The sequence below is a fragment of the Phodopus roborovskii genome, unplaced genomic scaffold (assembly GCF_943737965.1).
Source record: "Phodopus roborovskii unplaced genomic scaffold, PHOROB, whole genome shotgun sequence".
Lineage (NCBI taxonomy): Eukaryota > Metazoa > Chordata > Mammalia > Rodentia > Cricetidae > Phodopus > Phodopus roborovskii.
The window spans coordinates 28867527-28891591 of NW_026126549.1; the positions used below are offsets into that span (position 1 = coordinate 28867527).

General features: G+C 41.6%; 1 protein-coding gene across 1 annotated transcript in view; it reads left to right on the forward strand.

Moving 5' to 3' along the window:
* Positions 1 to 1264: 1264 nt before the first annotated feature.
* Mbd2 (methyl-CpG binding domain protein 2) overlaps positions 1265 to 24065 on the forward strand; it is a 57090-nt gene continuing 34289 nt past the window's right edge. Inside the window, exons 1-2 of the mRNA XM_051201087.1 lie at positions 1265 to 1923; positions 12460 to 12619. Coding sequence (XP_051057044.1) covers positions 1379 to 1923; positions 12460 to 12619 — 705 coding nt within the window. The 5' untranslated portion in view covers positions 1265 to 1378. The remainder of the gene's footprint in view (positions 1924 to 12459; positions 12620 to 24065) is intronic.

Genomic DNA, 24065 nt, shown 5'->3' on the forward strand with positions numbered 1-24065 from the left:
ACTAGCTCCAGAGCTCACTCCCACTCCAAGTCTTAAAGGGACCTTTAAAAAACTTGATGGAATTATAGTAGGAAAATCACATGTGACAATAAAACTTCTGGAATTCCTAAATGCATTTTTTTTTCTTAATAGAGGAACATTAAACTCTATATACTGGAATTTAGTAAATTGAATCTGCTAGCAGCTAAAATAATGAGCTTAAATGCATGTGACTTGCTCCATTAAAACACATTTATAGGTACAATAGACACAAAATGGAAATATAAAAACTTCCAAAAGTATGTATTTTCCCATTTGTGGTCTCACTACTGTTTTGAAAGAGATTTTGCACCCGTTTCTTTGTAGTGCTGGGGATGAAGCCCAGGGCCTCATGTATACTTGCTTAATATGATACCACTGAGCTGTATGCCTAGCTTGGCTGTCTCCTTCAGTTTTCCCCTTCATAAATGACTCCCCAAAGCATATAGTTCCAGTATTGACCTCTCCATGACAATCCAACTCCAGAATAATGACCTGGCCCACTTAGATGAATTACACACAGATTCCTCAAGTAGTTCAGTGGGTCAAGTTGGACTTTCCACATAAAGACGTGTTTACCAAGTGAGAGGACACGGATATTTCATGCGAGACAAAGCAATTTTAGAACAAGAAAAGACCCTTGAAACGCGGTCAATTCCAGGTGAATTCAAGGACTTTAGACATTCTACAGAGAATCTAGAAGCAAAACCCTTACCACTGAAGAGAATATTCCCAATTATTTCCCTTCCTATACCCTTCAAATGTCCTAGGAGAATTAGTCAGTGGCCCTGACCACAAGCACCGGAGGACACCGAGAACTATTTCGTGGGGATAGTGCTTCATTCATCCAATCTGAAGTCCCTGGTGGACAGGAGGCCTAAGAGCTACTGCGTTCAAAGAACCCCTGAGTCTGGAAACACGAAATGAGACGTTTGCTTGCTTATTTATTCCTTAATGGAACAAGCAAGCACAGGTAGGCTCGCACGGTGGCTACACTTTAACCTTACTTGAAACAAAGTACCAGGGTCACCCTTGACACTTGTCAGTTAGATCCCACCAGGCTTCAGCATTCCGCGCGCCCAGTGGGGGTAGGGCCGGAAGGGCGAGGCGGGGGGCGGAGCAGGTGGGCTCGGAGGGCGTGGCCCCGAGGAGGCGGAGACAACATGGCCGTGCCTAGAGCTTGGAGGACCTAAGAGGCGCGGCCGGGGCCACGCCCCGGGCGGGAGGGCCGCTCTGTGCGCGCCCGCTCTATGATGCTTGCGCGCGTCCCCCGCGCGCCGCGCTGCGGGCGGGGCGGGTCTCCGGGATTCCAAGGGCTCGGTTACGGAAGAAGCGCAGAGCCGGCTGGGGAGGGGGCTGGATGCGCGCGCACCCGGGGGGAGGCCGCTGCTGCCCGGAGCAGGAGGAGGGGGAGAGCGCGGCGGGCGGCAGCGGCGCTGGCGGCGACTCCGCCATAGAGCAGGGGGGCCAGGGCAGCGCGCTCGCTCCGTCCCCGGTGAGCGGCGTGCGCAGGGAAGGCGCTCGGGGCGGCGGCCGTGGCCGGGGGCGGTGGAAGCAGGCGGCCCGGGGCGGCGGCGTCTGTGGCCGTGGCCGTGGCCGGGGCCGGGGTCGGGGCCGTGGCCGGGGCCGGGGCCGGGGCCGCGGCCGTCCCCAGAGTGGCGGCAGCGGCCTTGGCGGCGACGGCGGCGCGGGCGGCTCCGGCGTCGGCAGCGGTGGCGGCGTCGCCCCCCGGCGGGAGCCTGTCCCTTTCCCGTCGGGGAGCGCGGGGCCGGGGCCCAGGGGACCCCGGGCCACGGAAAGCGGGAAGAGGATGGACTGCCCTGCCCTCCCCCCCGGATGGAAGAAGGAGGAAGTGATCCGAAAATCAGGGCTCAGTGCTGGCAAGAGCGATGTCTACTACTTCAGGTACCTTCCTGGGGGGGGGAGGGGGTGTGCAGTGTCAAGTAGGGGGTCAGGGGTCAAGAACTGGCCTGGGCAGGGGTTGCAAGATTGGAACGGAGTCCTGAAGGTATATGACAAGGACCGAGTTAGCTGATAGGGAAGGGGGTCTGGAGCCCTTGGCAGAGGTTAGACCTCAGTGGAGTGAGGGGCACAAGTGTTTGAGAGGTGGGGAGGGCACATTCTGTAGAAGGCTTCCGGGGAAAACCGTTTGCGAATGAAGGGTTAATGGAGGGCTAGTTAGTCATTCCATGAAAGGGTTAAAAGAAGGTGTAATTCATCGAAACTATAAAACCCAGTCACTGTTGGCGCCTGTCCCAGCATGTCCCAGATTCATCATCAGAAGTGCGTTTAATCTTGCACATGTGGAAGAATTAGCCATCTACAGGAAGACAGTTTGAGTGAACTTTGTAGGATCCAGGAGGTTTCACATAAAGTAGGCAGTTGTAACTGCTGAAACTGTGGACTGCTTTGGCGTGGCAGGACATTCTCGTCTTTTGACAACGGAAGTTGTCAGACTCCTAGACCAACGTTTGTTTCCCCCCAGTGAACATGTGGCAGTGTCTGGAGACATTTTTTGGTTCTCACCTGGCATTTGGTGAGGGAAGGCTCAGAGGTGCTGCTGCTGTGCAGTTATCTTCCCCCAAGTGCCAACCAGGAATAAAGTTGAAAAATAGAGCCAAAATGTTTCAAGGTTTTCACTTGAATGTCATCCTGCAGTCCCGTGGTTACACTGCTCATGTCCTTCATTTTCGATAGGTGGCAACCTCAGGAAAGGGCCAGTGGCCGTTGATACCAGTGGGATTATAAATAAACTGAATATTCCTCCACATCCACCCCATTTATCAGAGAGTACAAACATGTTATCTTCAGTATTTTGGACGTCTCTGTGTGGACAGATTGAAGGGTTTTCAGGTAGTGGGATATTTGAGTGTTGGGGAACTAGTCCTTAGTCATCCAGAAGCTGGAATAATATGAAAGATTTCCTATTGGTCATTCACCTGGGCAGGGGAAATATGCTTATGTATAGTGTTTCCAGTTCATACACGTGAACATTTTAGCTTAAAATGTTAAAAAGTTGTGTACAATTACATGCATCCAAATACATGGATGTAGTTACTGCTGATAGAGAACATAAATGTGAACATAATTGCTTTCCCTTCCTCCTTGGTGCTGTTGGTCAAACTTAGGCCCTTGTGCATCCATAGGCAAGGATTCTGCTACTGAGCAGCATCCCCACATTCTTGCCTGTTGCTCAGACACAGGAATGATTAGTTTACTCTTCAGCTCTTGGGTTCCAACTCAGATTCTTTCACTTTGTTTGAGACAACTTATTTTCAGTGTTGGGGATGGAATCTGTTCCTTGTACATGCTGGGCAAATGCTATAAACTCAGTTATGACCTGCTCTCCTGCCCGCTTTAAAAATTTTGTGCCAAGAGCCTTGCAAACTTTCCCAGTTGAACTGAATTTCCCATGAGCTGTTGGTGCTCTTGTACAGCCCCCTGGGTAGCTGGGATTACAGCTCTGTACCACCAGGCCTAGCTAGAAAACAAATTATGAAGGTGATTGTGTGGGTTTCTCCATCGCTGTTCAATTCAGTGCTGTGATGGTGCTAAAAATAAATCATTAGCAGGACATAGTGGCCTGGGCTTTTACTCCCAGCACTCAGGATGTGAGGCAGGTAGATCTCTGAGTTCAAGGCCAGCCTGCTCTACAGAGCAAGTTCCAGAAAAGCTACACAGAGAAACCATGTCTTGAAAAACAAAACAAAAAGTTAAAACACTACAACTTTCAGATACATTTGTTTCATTTAGTATTGTTTACACGTCTTTGCTTTGGATTTCATTTGACTGTTAACTTTTCTAGGTGGGCATGCAGCTGGAAAGGCTATTTCAAAAGCCAAACTCCGTGCAGTTGCACATGCCTCTAGTCCAAGATACTCAGGAAATTGAGGGACAGGATCACTTGAGCCCAGGAATTTTCACCATCTTGGTTAAGTAATGGGACTCTTATTTCTAGGCATTCAACATTAGAGGCTGGTGAAATGGTTTGGCAGGTAAAGGTGCTTGGTGTCAAGCCTAATGACTTGAGTTTGATCCCTGGGACCCACATGGTGAATGGAGAAGACTGATTCTCAGAAGTGGTCCTCTAACCTCCTCCTCCTCATATGCACACTGTCTACCACATATACACCAAATAAATGCATACATGTAAAAAGTTAAAAATAAAATAACCAGAGCTTTGAACTATTGTAAAATTCTTGCCTAGCAGTTGTTGTTGTTGTTATTATCATGGAGTTGGAGCCTCATGTAGTTCTGGCTGGCCTTGTACTCACAGATCTGCCTGTTTCTGCCCCACAAGTACTGAGATTAAAGGCGTGTGCTACTGTACACATCTAGCACATCTAGCACATCTAGCATGTGGTGTGGAAACCTGTGGTTGACATCAGGTTTCTTCCTTAATAACTCTCTACCTTTCATATTTAGTTAAGGTCTCTGACAGAACCTAGAGCTGGCCTTTTCATCCAGTGGAGCTGGCCTCTCCCAAGTGTCTGAGAGGGAGAAATTCAGGCAGGACAGTCAGCTCTTGCATGGATTCTAGGGAGCAGACTCTAGTCCTCACACTCACTTGTGTTTCAAGCGCTCTACCCACTGAGCCATCTCAAGACCTTGCCTGTTCTCCTTTAGGCTCTGGGCTTGTTCAGTACTTCACAAAAGTAGACAAACAGAAACGGATCAGGTTGCCACAGAGCTCCTGTCTGTTCGTGGTCACATTTTTCTGACTCTGTTCTACATTTTTAATAGGATTTTCTTTCTTTCTTTCTTTCTTTCTTTCTTCTTCTTCTTCTTCTTCTCCTTCTTTTTCTTCTTCTTTTTTCAAACTTAAATACTAACGCTACTTGGTAGATAATCCTAATTTAACCAATTGAAAGTCGTCTTTCTGTACAAATTCATCTTTAGGAAATTCATTAAACACTGTAGTGGTAATTTTATCTTTTTATAAGACATGACAGTGTGATTTCGTGTACTCTGAAATGGAAAGGACATTGAAAGGATTGGTGCTTATTTAGAGCTACAAAGAGTGTTTGTAGTTTGTTGACCTCTTGCAAGGTGTTAGTGACTATGAGAATTGCTGTCACTTGTTGCGATTCTCTTACACTTAAGGCATGAAATGTAGTTCTTTGACTTGTGATCTAAACTTTCTGTGGCAAGTTATGTGGTGATGGACCATTGTAACTGAGTTCATGTTACTTTTCAGACTCAGTTTTACATGTTGTTGTCCCATATGATACCTGCCTTATACCAGGTGCTCAAAATATCTGGTGATGGTAGGTCAAGTGTGAACTCTCCTGCTGGTAATGTGAACACCTTTACCCAGCTGTTCACACCAATTCAAATAATGCTAACCCCTGAATTAGTCTGCTCCTGGGGAGATTAATTTAAACTAAGCCATGCCTATTAACACAGGGTGTATGCCTGACACTTATTAATTGGACTGAAATTAAATGTACAGGGAAGGGCTCAGGTTTTGGTGGAATATGTTTTGGCTGCACCTTGAAACTGCCAGAGTTGTAATAGAAGCACCTCTGGTTGCCAATTAAGTGCTGTATATAATTGCACCTTCTGTCAGGGTTACTGAGATAGTCCTGTGGCAGTTTATATGTTATCATCCAAAGCGTGTTTTTTAAAAAAGGGTGTGGTTTGCTAAACTACTGGATCCATTGGTTCAGTTCCTGAAAAAATTCATTGCCACATTTGAACCCCTAAGACAGCAACTCTTACTGGCCTTGATCCTCTATTTCCAGTATTTGGCTTTCTGGGTAACAAGTGCTGGTTTGTGTTTCTGAAATACTTTTCTCTTCATAGGGTTCTTTAGGAACTTGCTTTCTCTTTCCTTCGCTGCCCCCCTCCCCCCTACGCCTGACACCCCTTGTTGGTTCTGGTACTAGGCATGTAATCCCAGGCTGGCTTTGAAGTTGTGGCAACTCTATCTCAGCCTCCCAAATGCTCGAATTACAGGCACACATTATCATTCTTGGCTGGCTTCACTTTCTTGAGCTAGAAAGAACAGGCCTTCGATGTTGTTGAGGTCCATGAAAACCACAAAGATCTTAATAGAAGCAGGAGCCTCCAGAGGAGTCGATCTGGAGATGGTTCTCCAACTCCTGGCTCAACAGTGGTGGGTATGAGCAAGGCCCTTGTTTGTCCCTTATTAGTGGAGTCTGGTTGCCACACATACCTCACGATACTTGACACTGAGTAATACTGTCCTTGCTCAGGTATCCAGATAAGCAACGCATTCAGTAAGGGTCGACCACCTATAGGTTTATTTTTGTTCACAATCCATCGTGGCTGGGAAGGCATGACTGTAGCCCTGTCCCAGGTTATTACCCCTGACCCAACCTTCAGTATTGGAATCAAATTTAATACTGCATAATTTCATTCATAAAAAACCTCTTCAAGTAGGTTGCTTGTGGTGCTAAAATTGAAACATGGAAATTTTATAACCACATATAGCTCACTTACTCGTAAGTCATAAGTCAGGTTGTGATTATTTCTGCCACAGTGGTGCTGTCTGCATGGCTTCACAGGAGGGAAACATGTTTAGTCTGAGTGCTGTGGGGTCTTCATGGTAAACACAGGATGTTAGATTAATAAAAGCAGGAGTCTCCAGGGGAGATGTTGGAGATTGTAGCATTGTAATATGGACCAGGTAAAAGGTGGGTCATTCTGTCCAGCTCATTCATGAGAGAATGACTTAACCAACATGGAGGGAACAAAGGTCATGGCATAAGAGAAGTGGAAAGTAGGGTTGAAAGGTCGAAAGGAGCCAGGTTAAAAAGGGGCTCAAATGCAGGCCTAAAGCTTTTCTCTGTGTGGCTAATGGGGAAAACCCCTGACCACTGTTAGTTTTATGTTTTCAATTTATTTTAAGCTTACATAAAACATAAAAATTATTTATTTATATATTCTAAAAATTAAATTTACATTGACGGCTTTGATGGTTGAGGTGCTGTTTTAGGAAGATCATTGTGGAAGGACTAGTGGATAGTCTGTCAGGATGACTTGAGGGGATTGAGACCATTTTGACTGTGGCCATTTGAAGGATGAGTTCAAAGGTGATTATTTAGTAAGTGATCAGATCTGGAGATAGAAATAATATGAAAGTAGGTGAAAATCCAGTGGGGCATGTTGTATAGGGGCTTCTGGATGTCCATTTTAGGAGCACTTACATTTGCAGAGAGTGGAGTTGAGTTGACCTTCCTGTCAGTCTACACTGTTTTCTGAAGCAGGGGTATGCATTTAAAAATATTTGACAATTTTCTGACAACGTTTATATTTAAGGATAAAAGATAATTCCAGTTTCACTTTTTTTTTGTCTCAGATCAAATTTGGTTTTGCTGAGAGCTGTCTTTAATGTTACGGAAATCTTTTGTTTTGAATATTTACTCAAGCTTGAACAATTTAAAGGGGTAAAGACATAACTTAAAAGTCTAAGGGGTTAGATGCTCAGGGGTTAAGAGTGCTGGCTGCTCTTCCAGAGGACGTGTGTGCATTTCCTTCCCAGCCTCCACATGGTGACTCATGCCTGTCTGTGACTCTAGTTCCAGGGAGCAAGGTCGCTGCATACATGTGGTATCAGACGTACATGCAGGCAAAATGCCCATACACATAAAATACATTTAAAAAAAATAAGTTTTTTTTGTTTTGTTTTAAAGTTGAGGTTTTGGTTAGTTTAATCTTTTCCAGTGTTAAAGTATATAGATTTGTGTGTGTGTGTGTGTGTGTGTGTTCTTTAGTTCCTTATAAAGTTCTTGATGGTGGTGGGTATGTGCTTTTGAGTGTGTTCTTCACCTGCCTTCTGAGATGTCCTTGTCCTGCACAGACTGCTGTGTGTCATTCCACTGTAGTGACTGCCAGGCTCACAGCACATGTTGTCAGCACCGGCTGGCTTTGAAGATAAGTTTGTGTGTTCTTTGTAACAGCTACTAAAGCTCTTGTTCATCATGTCATCAAAATGTGTTCTGCTGTTAGTGAAGAGGCTTCAGAGGAGAGTTTTAGTTGCATATGCAAGTCTGTGGAGAGGCAGGATGGCACGATGGTACAGTTGTCTGCCTTAGGTGATGATGGTTCCAGGTGAGTTCACAATGTGACCGCAATGCCAATGACACTAAGTATTCTGATGTTTCAGGTTCAGTTTTAATATTTTCTTCTACATAATGTTTCATTTGGATAATTATATTTAAGAATCTTAGGCTGGAGAGATGGCTCAGAGTTTAAGAACATGAGCTAGCTGCTCTTCCAGAGGCTTTGAGTTCAATTCTTAGCAACGGAAGTGTGGCTCACACCCATCTATAATGCAGTTTGGTGCCCTCTTCTGGTGTGCAGTCATGCATGCAAACAGAATACTGAGTATATAATAAATATATAAATCTAAAGAACCTTTAAGGTATAGTTAGGTTTAACAATCACTTTAAACAGTTTGACAGAAATTAAAGGAAGATGGGCTCAAGTGATGAAATGTCTTCATATGAACTGAGATTAAACTCATGGTTTTGATTTTTAATTAAATAGTGGGTAAGAGAAATTAAATGCATGATTGCAAGTTAGTTCAGGAATGGGGGCAGTTGACAGGGAATTTTTCTTTGTGGTTGAAAGTGAGATAGTTATTTCATTACTGGATTAACTTTGGTCAGAGCAAACTGAAAATGACTAACATCATTCACCAATCTACTAGTGTTAACAAAAAAAAAGCAATACTATAGACTTAAGTTATGAATTGGTGCTTCTAGAACAAAAAGTTTATTGACATTCTAGAATAAAAGCTTAGTCACTTTGCAAGTCCTGGTGTTTTTGAGATGCTTACCAGTAGCAGCCATCTTAGAGGGTGGTTGGGAATGCGGTCACTGTGCTCAGCGGGCACTCAGAAGGTGCATGAGTTGCTGCTGTGCAGGTAGATGGTGGAATGTCATGAGCACATTCCTTCTGAAACTGTTCTCTTGGGCCTTGTCCTTCTATTGCTTGCCCCATCTCCTATAGAACAAGGTCCCTGGGCTTAAAATTCCCTGGAGAAGGCAGGTTTACCTTCTTGAAGCTCATTACAGAAAGGCCAGTGGCTATCCCGAGTTTTCTACATGGCACATATCTGCCAGATACCTTGCAGAGTCTCATCTGTATGGCAGGAGTGAAGCAGAACTTACAAGAACCACTTGATATTACTAATATTGTAAACTTGTACATTTTACCCTTCTTGGATTATATAGTTTATTAGTGGAGTATGTGAGACTTGTACCTTGTGCCTTGTGCTTGCTGGGCCAGCTCTGTACCCTGACCTGTGTCGGCAAGCCCAGAATAGTTTTGGGATTGAATCCCTAGGTATTTACACTCCTTGGAGAAGTGTCTAGAGTGTAATGACTATTTCTCTGTAGAAGATTTGACACTGAGGTGCTGGTGTATTAAGGTGACTTTTAACACATAAGGAAGTACCTCTTGCACATTCAGTTTTGAAATTTATTGGTCTTCCCAAAACAACTTTCTGTTTGTCTCAGCCACATACTATGCATAGTTGGGCTTATCTTTTTGGTAAAAGTTACTGTCTGAATATTCTCAAGTTCTGAAAATAAGTCAGTTAAAGGAAGGTCCATGCTGGAGCATGTTTTATTATTACATTAGAAGGATCCTTTGGGGGAAGTCTGATTGAGAATTGTCATTTTATTTTGTGGAAAATGTTTTCTTGTTCTTTTTTATGTACTGGAGATGCTGAGCCTAGGGCCTTGTAGATGTTAGGAGTGTCCTATTGCTGAGCTTTATGGCTCCTCACGTCTTAGAAGCTACCCAGGCTGGGCTTGAACTCTCTCTTGCTTTGCCTCTAAGTAGCCCAGATCACAGCTTGCATCACTAGCCTAGCTTCTTCCCTCTCTCCCTCTCTTCCTCCTCTATTTCCTGATTCACTCTGTTTTTTAGGATTGCTTATCAGACTGTTATTAGTCACGTGACTATTGAATTACAAAGGCTTTATGGATATCTAGTTTAATTGAAACTGTAATCATATAAATGACAGATATAATATTTTGTACAACTTTTCAAATTAATTTGAGTGATTTAGAAAGACTTATGTAGTAAAATTGACTCAACATGAAATTTTTAATTTTAAATATATGATTCATCCTTGTGTGCCTGCAAAAGAAAACTACATTCTTTCTTATTCAATTGATAGGTCTCTTGCTCTCAGAAAGTTACTTTGTTTAATGGTTGCTTCTATACAATGCATTTGACAGTTTTAGAAAAAGGGGTTTATAATATTTGGTTGTTGTAAACATACAAGAATTATAATGAAATAAAATTTCAGAGGATTGTGTAATTGTTTTTCATTTGGATTCGAGAATAACATAGTTACCTAGGAACATGACAGTTGAGGTAGGCTTGAAGAACTTAATATCTCATTGACAAGTTCATCCTATCTGGAAAGACTGGGAGGAATCACAGGTATATATTTCAGAGACTGAGGTTGGAATTCAGGATACCAAAGTTGACAGGTAAAAGTCTGCAAACAGTACATTTGATTGAGCTCTTTTGATGATGTGCTGAGGGAAAGGCATTTTGTCACCATTGGGGGATCTGAGCATATAGAATTTGAACTTGGTGCCAGGTGGGTGGCAGAGGGATGTGGGTGCTGAAGGATTGATAGTGCCCATCCAGCTTGGAGGGTTAGCCACATGGGCAGTGATGCTCCTGGCAAAGAAGGGAGTAACTGATTAAGTACAGGCAGGGAGTGAAGGGGGAAGGAAGCATGTGGTTCATAGTGAGGATCAAGCTTTGGGTAGAGTTGGAAGTACCCTGGTTGTTTATTGTGTAGTTTGAGCAGTTTCCAGTATAAATTGCAGTTGGATTTGAGGTATTCTCTATGGGATTGTGTCTTCTTTCCCAGACTGGATTTTGGTTTTGGCTACTTTTTTTTCTCTTATGGTCTGTTGTTGGTGGTTGTAATCATCATCTGTTGGATGGATTTTGTATAATTTGAATTGTGTTCCAAGTATGCTTAAGTCATGGGATTGTGAAAAACAAAGGTTAATAGTTCTTCCATCTGTCCAAAATCTGTGATGACAGATTGCTGTAGAATATGACAGGTGGTGGCATGTATTGTTTCTTAGACCTGAGCCTGAAGTTACTTCAGTTCAAAGTAATGTTTTATTGTTTTGTTTCTCATTGTTTTAAAGCTCTTTGTCTGTTGAATTATTTTTCACATATTGTGACTAGTTAGTGCAGGGCTAAATTGTAGGTGCAACATGCCAGCCTCTCTGAGATGCTTTCTGGAATTCTCAGGGGTTTTTCTGCAGACATAGTTACAGTTTGTTCTAGCTGTTTGGCTTATCAAAATTGTTAGATAAGACTTTAGGGACATTGTCCCTAAAAAACAATTTATTACAGACTAATGACACAGAAATCCTATTAGGGAAAAGTCTGTTCTGTGGAGCCCTGGCACTTTTACAAGTTTGTATCTTTAGCATTTTTTGTTTACAAGCAGTAAATTATTGATTTAGTTGGCTTTTTTGAGGCAGGATCTCACAGCCCTGGGTAGTCTGGAAGTAGCTTAGTGTTTGAAGCTGACCTTTAGCTCCCACATTTTGAGTGCTGGGATTACAGGCCAGGCCATCACATCTGGTTAAGAAGTTATTTTTGATAGGCTTATTTTACTTAACTTTTTCTCTTTAGATTCCTGTTCTTTTTTTTTTTTTCTTTTTCTTTTGTGATTATAATTGCAAAAATTCTCCCCTTTCCTCCCTCCAAATCCATATATATATTTTCCTCTGGGGTTGCTTTCAAATTTATGGCCTCTTTTCATTAGTTGTTAATTCACACATATATACATATATGTTCCTAAATATAACCTGTTCACTTGATATGCTTATTTTAGATAGTTTGCTGTTGTATAAACAGGTTTCCAGATGTTCTTGCTTGTTTTTAATGTCTAGTTATTGTAGTTTTAGTATTAGGAAGCATTTATGTGTCAAATTTTGAGTTTTTTTTTCCTGTTATAGATACTATAAGCTTATGCCAGATTATGTGGATTCCAAATTCATGTTTTAAACAGGCTACTGACTTTAAAAGTTTCTGAGTGCGTGGCATGATATATAAGCCAGTGTTTTCCAAAGGCAGTATGGAAAGGATTGGTGAGAATACAGACCCTTGCAGGGAGTGTGCTGTGTTGTGTTCAGTTCTCAGGCAGTTAGCTGAGTGAGTGATAGCAAGCAATCAGTAGCAGAATGTGCAGTGTGGGCCGGGAGAGCTGTATTAAATGATACAGTATCTCTCTCTGCAGAAAGTTAAGGCATTCCTTCAAGAATTGTAATCATTGCAGAATTAAACCAAACACATATAATTTGTAACAATCAGGAACAGAAATTACTGTTTTAAAAGGTTATATAGGAATCTATTTTAAAAGGATTATGTAGAGGCATTTAATATTTCCTTTTGTGTAATTAAACTTTTTTCTTCTTGTAGTCCAAGTGGTAAGAAGTTCAGAAGTAAACCTCAACTGGCAAGGTATCTGGGCAATGCCGTTGACCTCAGCAGCTTTGACTTCAGAACTGGCAAGATGATGCCTAGCAAATTACAGAAGAACAAGCAGAGGCTGCGGAGTGACCCTCTCAATCAGAACAAGGTTGGTAAATGTTCTCAGGCACAGACATGCTTGCCGGAAGCTCCGTATAGGTGTCTCCTGTGCCATCCAGATCTCTGTTGTCTGAGTGTCTCTCCCCACTACACACTATCTTAAAACTTACAAGCAGGCTTTAGTTTTCTGTGTTTAGAAGTACTTGAACAGAGAAAGTGAGAGTAATTGGGCAGGGTAGATCAATAGCATGTATTACACTTTGAATTTTTTTTTAAAGTATATTTTTTCTGTTTCCTAAAAACAGGCCGCATTACCACATAGTGTGTAATTAATTTTGAAGTTCAGAATCTGAGGAGGGGTAGTGTGACTGATTTGATGATACCGACTCGTAGGCATCATTATTCTCATCCTTAGATTTTTTTCACTAGTCTTTAATTTTCTGGAGCTGCTTGGTTAATTATTCTATAGCAATATAAAGAAGTCGCATTGGAATATGTTAATTTAATTTGATTAAAGCTTTAGCATCTTTACAAACGAAAGTCTGTTTTGTTTTTGCAAGGACAACTGGCTGTGTGTGACCCATGGACAGCTCACTGACTTGCATGCTTTCTCTGGGTTGCCACCCTTGGTGCCAAGTCAGGAGTTAGGTGAAGTCAGCACTGTGGATGCCTGAGTTAATGATGATGATATTGTTATCAGTTGTTAAAGGTTTCATTCCCATAAATCTTAGGAGTCTGTATTTGTGTTTTACCATGATGACGACGTTCTCACAGCAATCCTGTGAAAACAAAGAAGTAGAGGCATTTCATAGGATCTGACTGAGGTAACCCTGCCAGGCCCTTAGAAGTGTAGCATTCATTCAGGAACCAGGCTTTGCACTCAGCCAGGCATGGGCTTGGTGGCCTGGCTGTGCTGAGGATTAGCTGATACAATCTATGGTAGTGTAGTGTCTGATATAGACAGCTTTCTGAAGTTGAAGCCTCTGAAGGCCTCAGGTGTTTTGTAGAGTAGAGGCTAATAAAACTCCCATAGCATTATTGCAGAAACGAAGTGGGAATTTACATAAAAACATTTAGCAAAATATTGACCCTTGCTATTTTTTCTTTTTTCTTTTTCTTTCTCTCTCTCTCTCTCTCTCTCTCTCTCTCTCTCTCTCTTTTTTTTTTTTGCCCTCCTTAATTGCCCCTTCCCTAAACTGCAGCCACCTTGCTGTGCACCATGCTACCTTGTGTAGCATGGTATTCAATAGAGGAAGCTTCTGTTTCAAGTTCTTTCCCTTCTTGTCTTTTCCTTTTCTGAAGCACACATACACACTAGTCTACATGTGTGTATGCATATATGTGTGTATATAGGACAAGAAAATTAAGATTGTCTAAAACTGCCACTTTAACTCTAACCATAATACCACCCAAGTACATGCTATAGGAGGCCCTAACTTTCTGTGAAGTGAAGACAGTGTTTTTAAACTCTGCTGTTGTTCCCAGAATCACATTTTAGCCTCATTTAATTTGAAGCTTTACTTCCTGACAGTGATGGTTCATTAAAAGCAAACACTAATTTGTCTCTAGTTTGTGTGCCCCCCACCTCCCTGCTCTAGCTGCTCTGGACCGCTTGCTCACTCCTCACCTGCAGCATGGCATGCATTTTCAGGACCTGCTTGCTTCTGTGCTGTTCCCTCTGCTTGGAATGTGCTTCCCCTCCCCCTCCATCTGGCGACTCCTCAGCTGAGGCTCAGCTCTATTGCCTGCATCACTGGGAATCCTGTCCCTTCCTCCATGGTGACTGCTAAGCTTTGCCATTGTGTTTGTGCCTGTGCTTCAGCTAGACTGTGCGCTCCTTGGGAGCAAGGACTCTGTTTTGTTTTTGTTTTGTACAGTAGCCCCCAAACCTTGCACCCAGTAGCCTGTTAAATAAATACTTAATGTTTGATTTGCTAGCCACCTGATTGAAGAAGTGTATAGTGGTAATAATAAATTCATACAACACGAGTTTGGAAGTGCCTTTTGTTTTCATGGTTTTCTGACATTCTGTATGAAGTGTGAGGTGCCTGGTCTTGCCTTGATCTGTGTTTTAAAAGGTTTGGGTAAGTAGCCACAGTGGGAGTTGTTGCAATTTTAAAAGCAGACTCCCTTTGGGAGTAACACTATTTTTACAAGCAGGAAACATAATTGTGGTGTAGTTAGCTGAGTGATGTTGTTTTTTGTGATAGTACTATAGAAAGAGAGTTAGGAAATGTGGCTGACAGAAATTTGTATATGTAGTAAGCTTGGCTAAAGTACATTTTTTTTTTTTTAAGTTTAAAAATTTCTTTTTAGAACTGGGAATATAGTTAACAAAGTAAGGTTTTAAAGAGGATTGACCAACTATAAACTGTGATCTTGATGTATATCTTCTATATTAAAGAGGTTATTGCTAATGAATGGGATTTTCAATTGTAATTGAAAAGACTGCTTTGAAGATCTTTGCAAAGTGGGTTTTAATTATATTCCAGGGGGTAAGTCGGATGGAGTGGGCATTGGCTTTGGGTTAGCATACACTGCAGTTTTGTACTTGTTTTGCTTTTCTCAAATTTAGTCTGAATCTAACCTCCCAAGTTGATTGCATTCTTGATTTCATTATACTTTATTGATTTTTCTTGCCACTGCTATAATTATTTGCAGGCAACCCCCATCTGTCAAGGTGATAAAATAGTTGAAATACCAAGTTGGTACTGAAGATCTCACGGGAGTTGATGGGGGCAGGTGGCACACAGTTTTGTGAAAGTGACCAACTAGGTTGTGGTGAAGTGATGGCACTTTTCTCACTGTGCAGCATTCTGGAATGGAATTGTGTTAGCTATAACTACACACGTGACTAATGTGTGGCTGTGTATGCCTGGTGCTTAGCCTGTGGGCAGCACAGTTTTGGAATAAAAGGGCAAAATCTTAGTTTCACGTGTAAAATATTTTTGTGCCTATATTTGTGTGTGTGTGTGTGTGTGTGTGTATGTATATATATATATATATATATATATATGTATATACATACACACAGACTTCAAAGATATCTCAAGGTTTCAGAGATAGGATTTGACATTTTAAGGAGGTGGTAGAAACAAGATGGTAATTTTAAGTGGGTGAGATGACTAAGCAGTTAAGGGCCCTTGTTGCCAAGTGTGACGATCTGAGTTACATTCTCAGGACAGGATCCATGAAAAGGTGGAAGGAGAGGGCACATGTATGTGCATGCACACATATACATCATGTGAGAATGAACGAGTGAGCCCTCGCGCACGCGCATACACACATACACACACACACACACACACACACACACACACACACACACACGAGGGAGGGAGAAAATAAATACTAATTTAAAACAAGATAATTTCTAAAAGTTAGTTGGAGATTTTCTGGGATGATCTACATTAGGTTGTGAATGCAAAGCATATTTAGGGAATTTGGGAATCTAGCTTCTATTAAAAATCCTACATTAAATTAAATTCCTTATGTTTCTATTTTTTAAATACTGTAATATAAATGTTTTAGAAGTGAAGCTACAAAACTTAAAGTGCAAATATCCTGATGTTAATATGCCCTACGATTTATTTTCCAGGTTACTATTTGTTAGTATTCAGGCATCTGTACTGGCCTGTCCTTGAAGTTCTGACAGGATACGCCCTCAGCTGCAGCCACTAAGAGCACCACCTGTGCACATTCTCTTCATTCCCTTTTAAAGGGACCTGCCTACCTCCCATCCTCTCTCTCCCTCCCTCCCTCCCTCTATCTCTCCCTCTCCCTTTCTGTCTCTCTGCCCTCTCCTGCTCTTCCTCTCCAGTCTCCCCCCTCCTCCTTCCCCCTTTATGATTCCTTTCCCTAATATTCCCCCCCCCCTTGAACCCTGTAGCATGTCATCTTTCTCTTATGTGCTACTTCTCTTGAATTATAACACTATTGTGTGGAGCAAGTCTTCTGAGTTTAACTTAGCAGCACTGCACTACCCTGGGAGTATGCAGTTCTTCCACTGCCTTCCTCTATTTCCTCAGACCAGTTTCATGTCCAATCTGCCATCTTTGATTCTTTATGAATTATCTTGGGTAATGGGAGTAGTTAGTATGTTATTGTGGTTACAGGCATAGACTTGGGTAATATATATCTGTATCCTAGATTCTCAGACACCTAGAAGATGCTTGTTTCAATTATTCTCGCCAAGTAATGAGACATAAAATTTATAGTTCACTAGTGTAACTCGGGGGCAATGGCCGTAGAGGATAAAAAAATTTGTAAGTTAGTGGATGGTTTGCACTTTGGTTTAGACTTAATGTGGACTTAGACTTAGACTTAGTATGGAGACTGGATTGGAAAAGGGTGAAGCTGGAAGTAGGCAAGCTAATTGGGCTCTTTTAGTCCAGAAAACTAGTGGTCTTAAATTAATGCCTTCATAGGATGTATTGAAAGAGAAGAATCAGAAGAAATAGATTTAAGTTCCTCCTGGTCATAGGGAAAGAGAATTGATGGCCTTAGTCACTGCTGTAGCTTGGTTACAGTTTGTGTTCTAGAGGTCCCTGTTTGGGGACTTGGCCCTCAGCACTGTGATTTTGAGGGGGAGGAACTATTGACAGGGTGGCCTAGTGGAGTATAAGCAATAGGTTCCACTTTGGTAATGGGTTAGTGCTAGCTTTTTGGAGCATTGTGGGTTTCATAGGCATTCCTGTAGCAGTGGGTTATTATCAAAAGATCAAACCTAGCTCTTACTAATCTGTTTGCACACATGCCCCTTATGCTTGTAGACTGTTACTCTAAAGTGTGTTAGCTATGTGCAAGTGTGTGTGAAGTTGTCCATGGGGTGGTTGCTGGCAAGGGAAGAACCTGTGGGTTGGGCTGAAGCTGATGGAGTTATAGTAGTTGTATTTCTTAGCTTTCCAAAAGAGGAACATGTTAGCTCTCACAATTCATTACTCGAGGATTCCTGCCCTAGTGATTTGTCTCTTGTAGTGTTCAGTATAGAGACAAATAGGAAAGGTACTTTTTCACACTGCAGAATGCAGATGAGATGAATAAAAACTCCCATGGGAAATTGAAAAGGACTTTTCCAAAGGTAAGAGCAAAGTCAAGAAAATACTGCACTACAGAAGCATAGAAAATGGTTTTGTTAATGCCATGGAGAAATCAAGGAAGGTAGAGACAATCAGAATTGGAATGGACCTGCTGTCCTTTATATCACCAATTTCCAGGGATTAGAAGGTTCAGAAAGCATATTTTATGACTGGTCTTTAAAAGTTTTATAATTTGGGTTTCTTATTAGGTGGAACAATGTAGGTAAATAGTGAAAGGATACCCAGTGGGTAAACATTCCCTCCTGCTTCCCTGTTTCAACTCTTCAACTCTCCTGCTCCCTGGAGGACAAGATTAGTTATCCCCCCTTTTTGCATATTATATGTGCATATTTTAATTACCCTATAAAATGATTAGAATGGCTTTCTCTAAATATTGAAAGACAGCTTGGAAGGAACCTAAACCAGGATGGAGGATTGAACTTGGGGGTGCTTGCCTCAGAAACTTCCAGGATCCTTTGAATTGTGTGCTATACTTTTGGTGTGTGTGTTTCTCCTACAGAAAGTTTATCTTCATTAGGACCTCAAACAAATTTGTAGCTGAAAAAACCTAACCAACCTTCCTTCCTCCCTCCCTCCCTCCCTCCCTCCTTCCTCCCTTCCTCCCTTCCTTCCTTCCTTCCTTCCTTCCTTCCTTCCCTTTTTTCTTTTACTAAAGCAGGAAGGAGAGCAAGGCGTGAGAGGTAAAGATGGGCCAGGCCATTTGATATAGTTCAGAATAACTATTTACCTGATTATGGATGTCTCAGTTACTGAGTAACTGAGGGTTCTATGGTCCATTCACCATCATGAATTGCTTTGTCTGGTGTATTGTGGTAAGGACTACCTACCCTTAGCTTCAGCCTTCCCAGGATTTCCACTCCAATTAATACAAAGATAATATGTCTCCTGACTTACAGAGAAAGTGACTGAAGGCTTTTCCAAAGACCCCTGTGCTATGCCTGTGTATTTTTTGCTGGTTGGAGTGTCTTCAGTGCCTGTAGGTGTAGTTGGATGGAGAGGGAGCAGATACTTCACAGGTGATAGAATTAGTACAGCATGGAGGTCTTTTCAAGGTGTTAATAGTATTGAAGTGTGGGTCCATATTGAATACAGGGTACTGTTAATTTGATATGAAATGGAGAAGAGTGGAAGTGAGAAAATAGTTTTGTCTAGTGAGGAATGGCCAAGACTTAGGAGATGCATAGTGCTGAACACAATGGAATTACTAATGGGATTTGTTAGGAGATTGGATGTAGAGAAGGACAGAAGACTGGAGGTGAACCCTTGTGTTCTAGATGGAGGGAGTGGATGGGCTTTCTGTTTTCTCAGATTAGCTTAGAGGAAGAATGAATAAGGCTGGATAGAAGTGACGTGATGGTGCCAGAGCGAGATGCCTGGAACACACAGATGTGGATGCCCTGAGCAGTGGGCACTCTGAACTAGTACAGAGGTCAGGTGGAAAGTCACTGACACACACATATATTCCAAGTAATGAGACTGGTGAATCCCAGACACAGGCAGAGATACAGGATCAAGCCCTAAGATGCTCTAGAGTTCAGCTATTGTAGATGGAATCAGCAAAAATGGGTTGAGAAAAAGATCACTACTTAGTAAAGTAGGGCAAAGGAGAGAGAAATCACACTCCAGAAAACCGAGTGGCTGCTGTTGAAGGACTGGTCAGAGTAGGACAAAATTTTAGCAGTTTGACATTTTAATTTCTCTTTTGATCACCTTCATTGCCCCTGATCTCATTGTATAGACCAACTGGCCTTGAACTCAGAGATTCATTGAGGTTAAAGATAGCATGCATCACTCTGCCAATCTTTAGTTAGCTTCAGAACACTAGGTTTTGTGAGAAGACAAATTGGATTGTAATGTGAAAAAGATAAAATTGGTCAGCAAGGGCAGTATTCAGTAAATTTTCTTAAGTAACACAGAATCACTAGATGAGAGATGAAAGAGACACTGTTGGGCTCTGTCTCATTTCAAAGATTGGAATGCTTAAAAATATGGATCATGAGAGTAGAAATCATGGGGATCACAAAAATGAAACGTGTTTGCAGATGACATGACCATGGAACTATACTAGTTAGGGAAAAATATGGAAGGCACAGTTGAAAATGGGATAGCCAATGGGGAGATTTGGGTGTTAGAAGAGGCGAAAAACAGTCTTGAGATGTGAGCTGCAGACCGGAAGTAGAAAATGGAGACTCAGATGCTACCATGAGATGTGGAGCTAGAGTTGCTGTTCTTTACAGACCTGTAATACTAATGTCAGCTAAGAGGTTGGGCAGGGGAAGGTCAAGGACTCAGTTTTGGGTGAATTATTCACAGATGGAGGTCTTTAAAAAGGAGGACAGCATTTGGGATGAAGGAGACAAAGGGTCATGAACTGAAAAAGAAAAACGGGTGAAGGGTGGAATAGCCAGATGCCATGGGCTCTAGAAGCTGGTTCTTTTGAAGGAGGAGGAGGAGAAAAAATGGAGATATGGTTAGAAGTGGTGGGGAGATCAGAAATCTCCTTCCTGGTCCTTAAGGCTGTTTTAAGGGGTCTGGGAAAGCTGGTGAGAGGGCTCAGAGGGTGAGCACTTGCTGTGCAAGTCTAATAATCTGAGTTCAATCTCCAATTTACATGAAGGTGAGAGGACAGAACTGGGTTGACTTCTGACCTCCACTTGTGTCTTGTCACAATCACAGCCCACAATAATAATGCAAATAATTTAAAAAATAGAGATTGGCATGTAGCACCATGATAGGTTGAGTCTAGGGATTGTTTCTCTTACATTTTAAACCAACAGACAATATTATTTTTAATAGCAATTTTGATACAGAACTTAGATTACATTTTTTAACCCCTTTGGTACAGAAAACAAGACTACTCAAGCTAGAGCTATACTGTATAGGGCCAAATGTGTGGTGGCATTTTGCCTCTAATTAGCTTATTGGTTGGAATTTTCAAAGTCTGGGCAAGCATGATTCTCAGTTTGGAAACACTGTAGAGAAAGTCTCAGGTGATTATATTTAAATGGGGTGGTAAGTCACTCATTAAAATGCCAAGTGCTATGCAATGAACTCAATAATGCAAAAGTGACAGGGTGATACTTTAGGTTGAATGGTGAGAACTAGTTTCTCTTCTGGTAATTTTTGGACTGAGTTCTGGGTAACAAGTGGCCAGTCTTCAAACATTTGAGAGAAAAGCATTATTCTATGCAGACGAAAGAGCCAATGCAAAATAAGAAAAAAATGCACCCGGTATGTGAGGACAGAAAGAGGGTCAAGGTTCTGGAGTTGGGTGAGTGGAGAGTGGTACCCAGCTGAGGATAAAGAAGAGTAGGTGAGTCTACTCAGAGTTTGATGCCAGCACAGGGAATGGTGCAGAGTACTGTTTGAAAGTCCTTGGAGGAAGTCATGGACTGGTCGTAGTACATGTGGAGAATATATATTGTAAAAAGGCATAAACGGAAGTCAGGCTCTGTATTGGGAGCTGTTAAGACTGTTGTACTTGTCCAGATGGAGGTGATGATGACTTAGGCAGTTTAATGAATAAAAGAGAAAAAATAAGAGGTACCAAAGAAAACTGGTTGGTTAGTATTCTCTTGTCCAAAGAACTTATGTTTTTTTTTTTGTTATGTATAAAAATATCCTTAACAAGTGGGTAGAGGATATTTATCCTAATAAATGAAGTTAACTATTAGTAGCATTCCATCTTTATGGCTAGTTTGAGTCATGTATTTATAAACTTGGGAAGATAAATATTGTTAGCAACAAGAACACTCCAAATTGTAAGCTTGCTGATGAGCAGTTTGTTCAGTATATTGTTAGGCTTATCCAACTTTTCAGGGTTCACATGGATCCCTCTGTAACAGAAACTTCTGATGAGGGCTGGGTTTGGCTTTCAGACTAATAAGGGAGGACAGGGTTGTATGTTCCATGGCATTCACATGATTGATTATATTTGGTTACCCAGTTCTCCTAAGAATTTCATTAAATTTTATGTCTTGAGGTATTAGCTCAATTTTGTAGACCTAGAGTCTGAGGTCACTGTGTCATACAGAAAAGCATTTGTGTCACTGTTTCCACAGTTCTTCCAAGGACATATGCACATGGCAAGCAGAGTGTTATATCTCCTGGAGCTGGAGTTATTGGCAGTTGTGAACCATTTGACATGGGTGCTGGGTACTGAACTTGGGTCCTGAAAGAGCAGTAAGTGCTCTTAATTGTTGAGCCAGCTCTCCATCCCTATTTTGTGTATGTGCATGTGCATGTGGGTGCATGCACATGCCTGCCTGCCTATATACACAGAGTTTATGTTCACTACATGTATGCAAGAACCCTCACAGGTTAGAAGAGAACATTGGATCTCCTGGAATGGGAGTTACAAATGTTTGTGAGTCATTGGGTGGATGGTGGCAACTGAACCAGGGTTCTGCAAAAGTAATGTGTTCTTATCACAGAGCCATCTTTACAGACCCTGCATCTACTTTTAAAAAAACTGCGATGAATTGCTAGATAGTTTGCATTGATTTTGTGGAATTTGAAATTGCTACTTGAAGATAATCTTGATTTCACTCAGGCACACCCAAGATGTAGCTAGCTGTCCTGGAAAAATTTAAGAGGTTAGTTACATTTATAAATTTTGATAGCATGGCCAGTCTCTTATTAATGCAAAAACAGAAGCTATTTATCCATAATTATTTGCCAAGACAATTAAATGATTTTAGCGCTTGTCCTCATCCACCTCCCAGAATGTACTCGTTAAGGCAGGGACTTACTAAAAATGACATTCAGCTTCTAGTTCATACCTAGCACATAATAGACACATAATCTTTGTTTAGTCACTGGTTAAAAACTGCATCAATGTCATCACATGCCATTTTTTTTGCTCTGAATATGAATCTTTTATAATGTCCTCATTAACCAATAAGGAATTGATATTAGCGATACTGAATCTTTGCTCCCAATAGGGACATAACTATCTCTGGAACATGTTGCGTATTAAAAGCCACAGAAATAAAATGGTATGTAAATGATACTTTACAATGTCAGTTGTATATAAACACTGGGCAAGTAGAGCAAAAATATTCACCCTATGACAAGGTGAATTTTTAAAAGTGAAAAATTAACAATTGGAAAGTAAAACCTCCATGCTTTGGTTATAGCATCTGTACAGTGTTGAACTGTCTTTCATACAGCTTTTCTCAAAACGTGACTGACAAGGCTGCAGTTGGCTCCAGGTTTAAGAGAACCTCCTGCTCTTGCAGTGGACCAGGGCTCAGTTCCCAGCACCTAAAAGGTGGCTTCACAGATGCTTGTAACTGGTTTCGGGAGCCCTGATATTCTCTTTGGGCCTCTGCAGACACTGTACCCATGTGTTGCACATACATATGTACAGGCAAACAGGCTTGCACATATGGAGAAACAACCTTTAATAATAATAAATCTGACTAGGAAGGTGATATTTGGAGTCTTCGGTCACCATGCTCTGTGACATATAGTGTTGGAGGTCAAACCCACACTATGTAAGCACTTTGACATGAGTCACATCTGCACTGTACCCTGAGGATTTGAAAGGAACCCATTTCAGCATACCTTTGATGGTCCAAAAACTGTGTGTACTTCCCTTCAGCAGATCTATGAAGATTCCTGTGATGTTTTTTCTCCATGTTTTCCTTTATCACTAACCTTTCCTTCAGAGACAAGCACACACCTCCCTTGTTTGCAGTTACACTGTTACTGAATGGTGTGTTTTCAGCAGAGGGGCAGTTGGAAATACTAAGTTGAGAAATGAATCACTTGATAGCTTCTTCCACAAATAAAATCTGTTTTTAACAAAATGTAGGGAACATTATGTATCTGCCTGCTGATTTTTAAAGGTCTTTTTCTCTTTTTTCTTTCTTTCCTTATTTTTCTTTCTTTCTTTCTTTTTTTTTTTTATTGATGACTTACTGTGATATTTAAACACAAACTTTTTCAAAAGCAACTCAAGGAAGGTCCGAGTCACATAAGATGAACTCATTCTGCCCATTTATGCAAATAGGTCTTAGTGCCTATTAAAAAGGGAATAAGAAATAGAGTTGACGCTAGTAATTAGGAATACTTATCTAAGAACATGAAGTTACTTTATAATTCTTTCAATCAGACACTTGGCAGGGTGAGGCAGGAATTGGGAGGCCAGCCTAGGCAATAAAGCAAGAATCCATTTGAAAAACATGAAGGCTGGGTAGTGAAGGCCCACTCCTTTAGTCCCAGCACTTTGGAGGCAGAAGCAGGCCGATCTCTGTGAATTTAAGGCCAGCCTGGTCTATAGAACTACACAGAGAAACCCTGTCTCAAAAACTCAAAAAAAAAACAAACAAACAAAAAAAAAAAAAAAACAAATATGAACAGAAGGAACAGAAGACTCCATCCCTTTCTTTT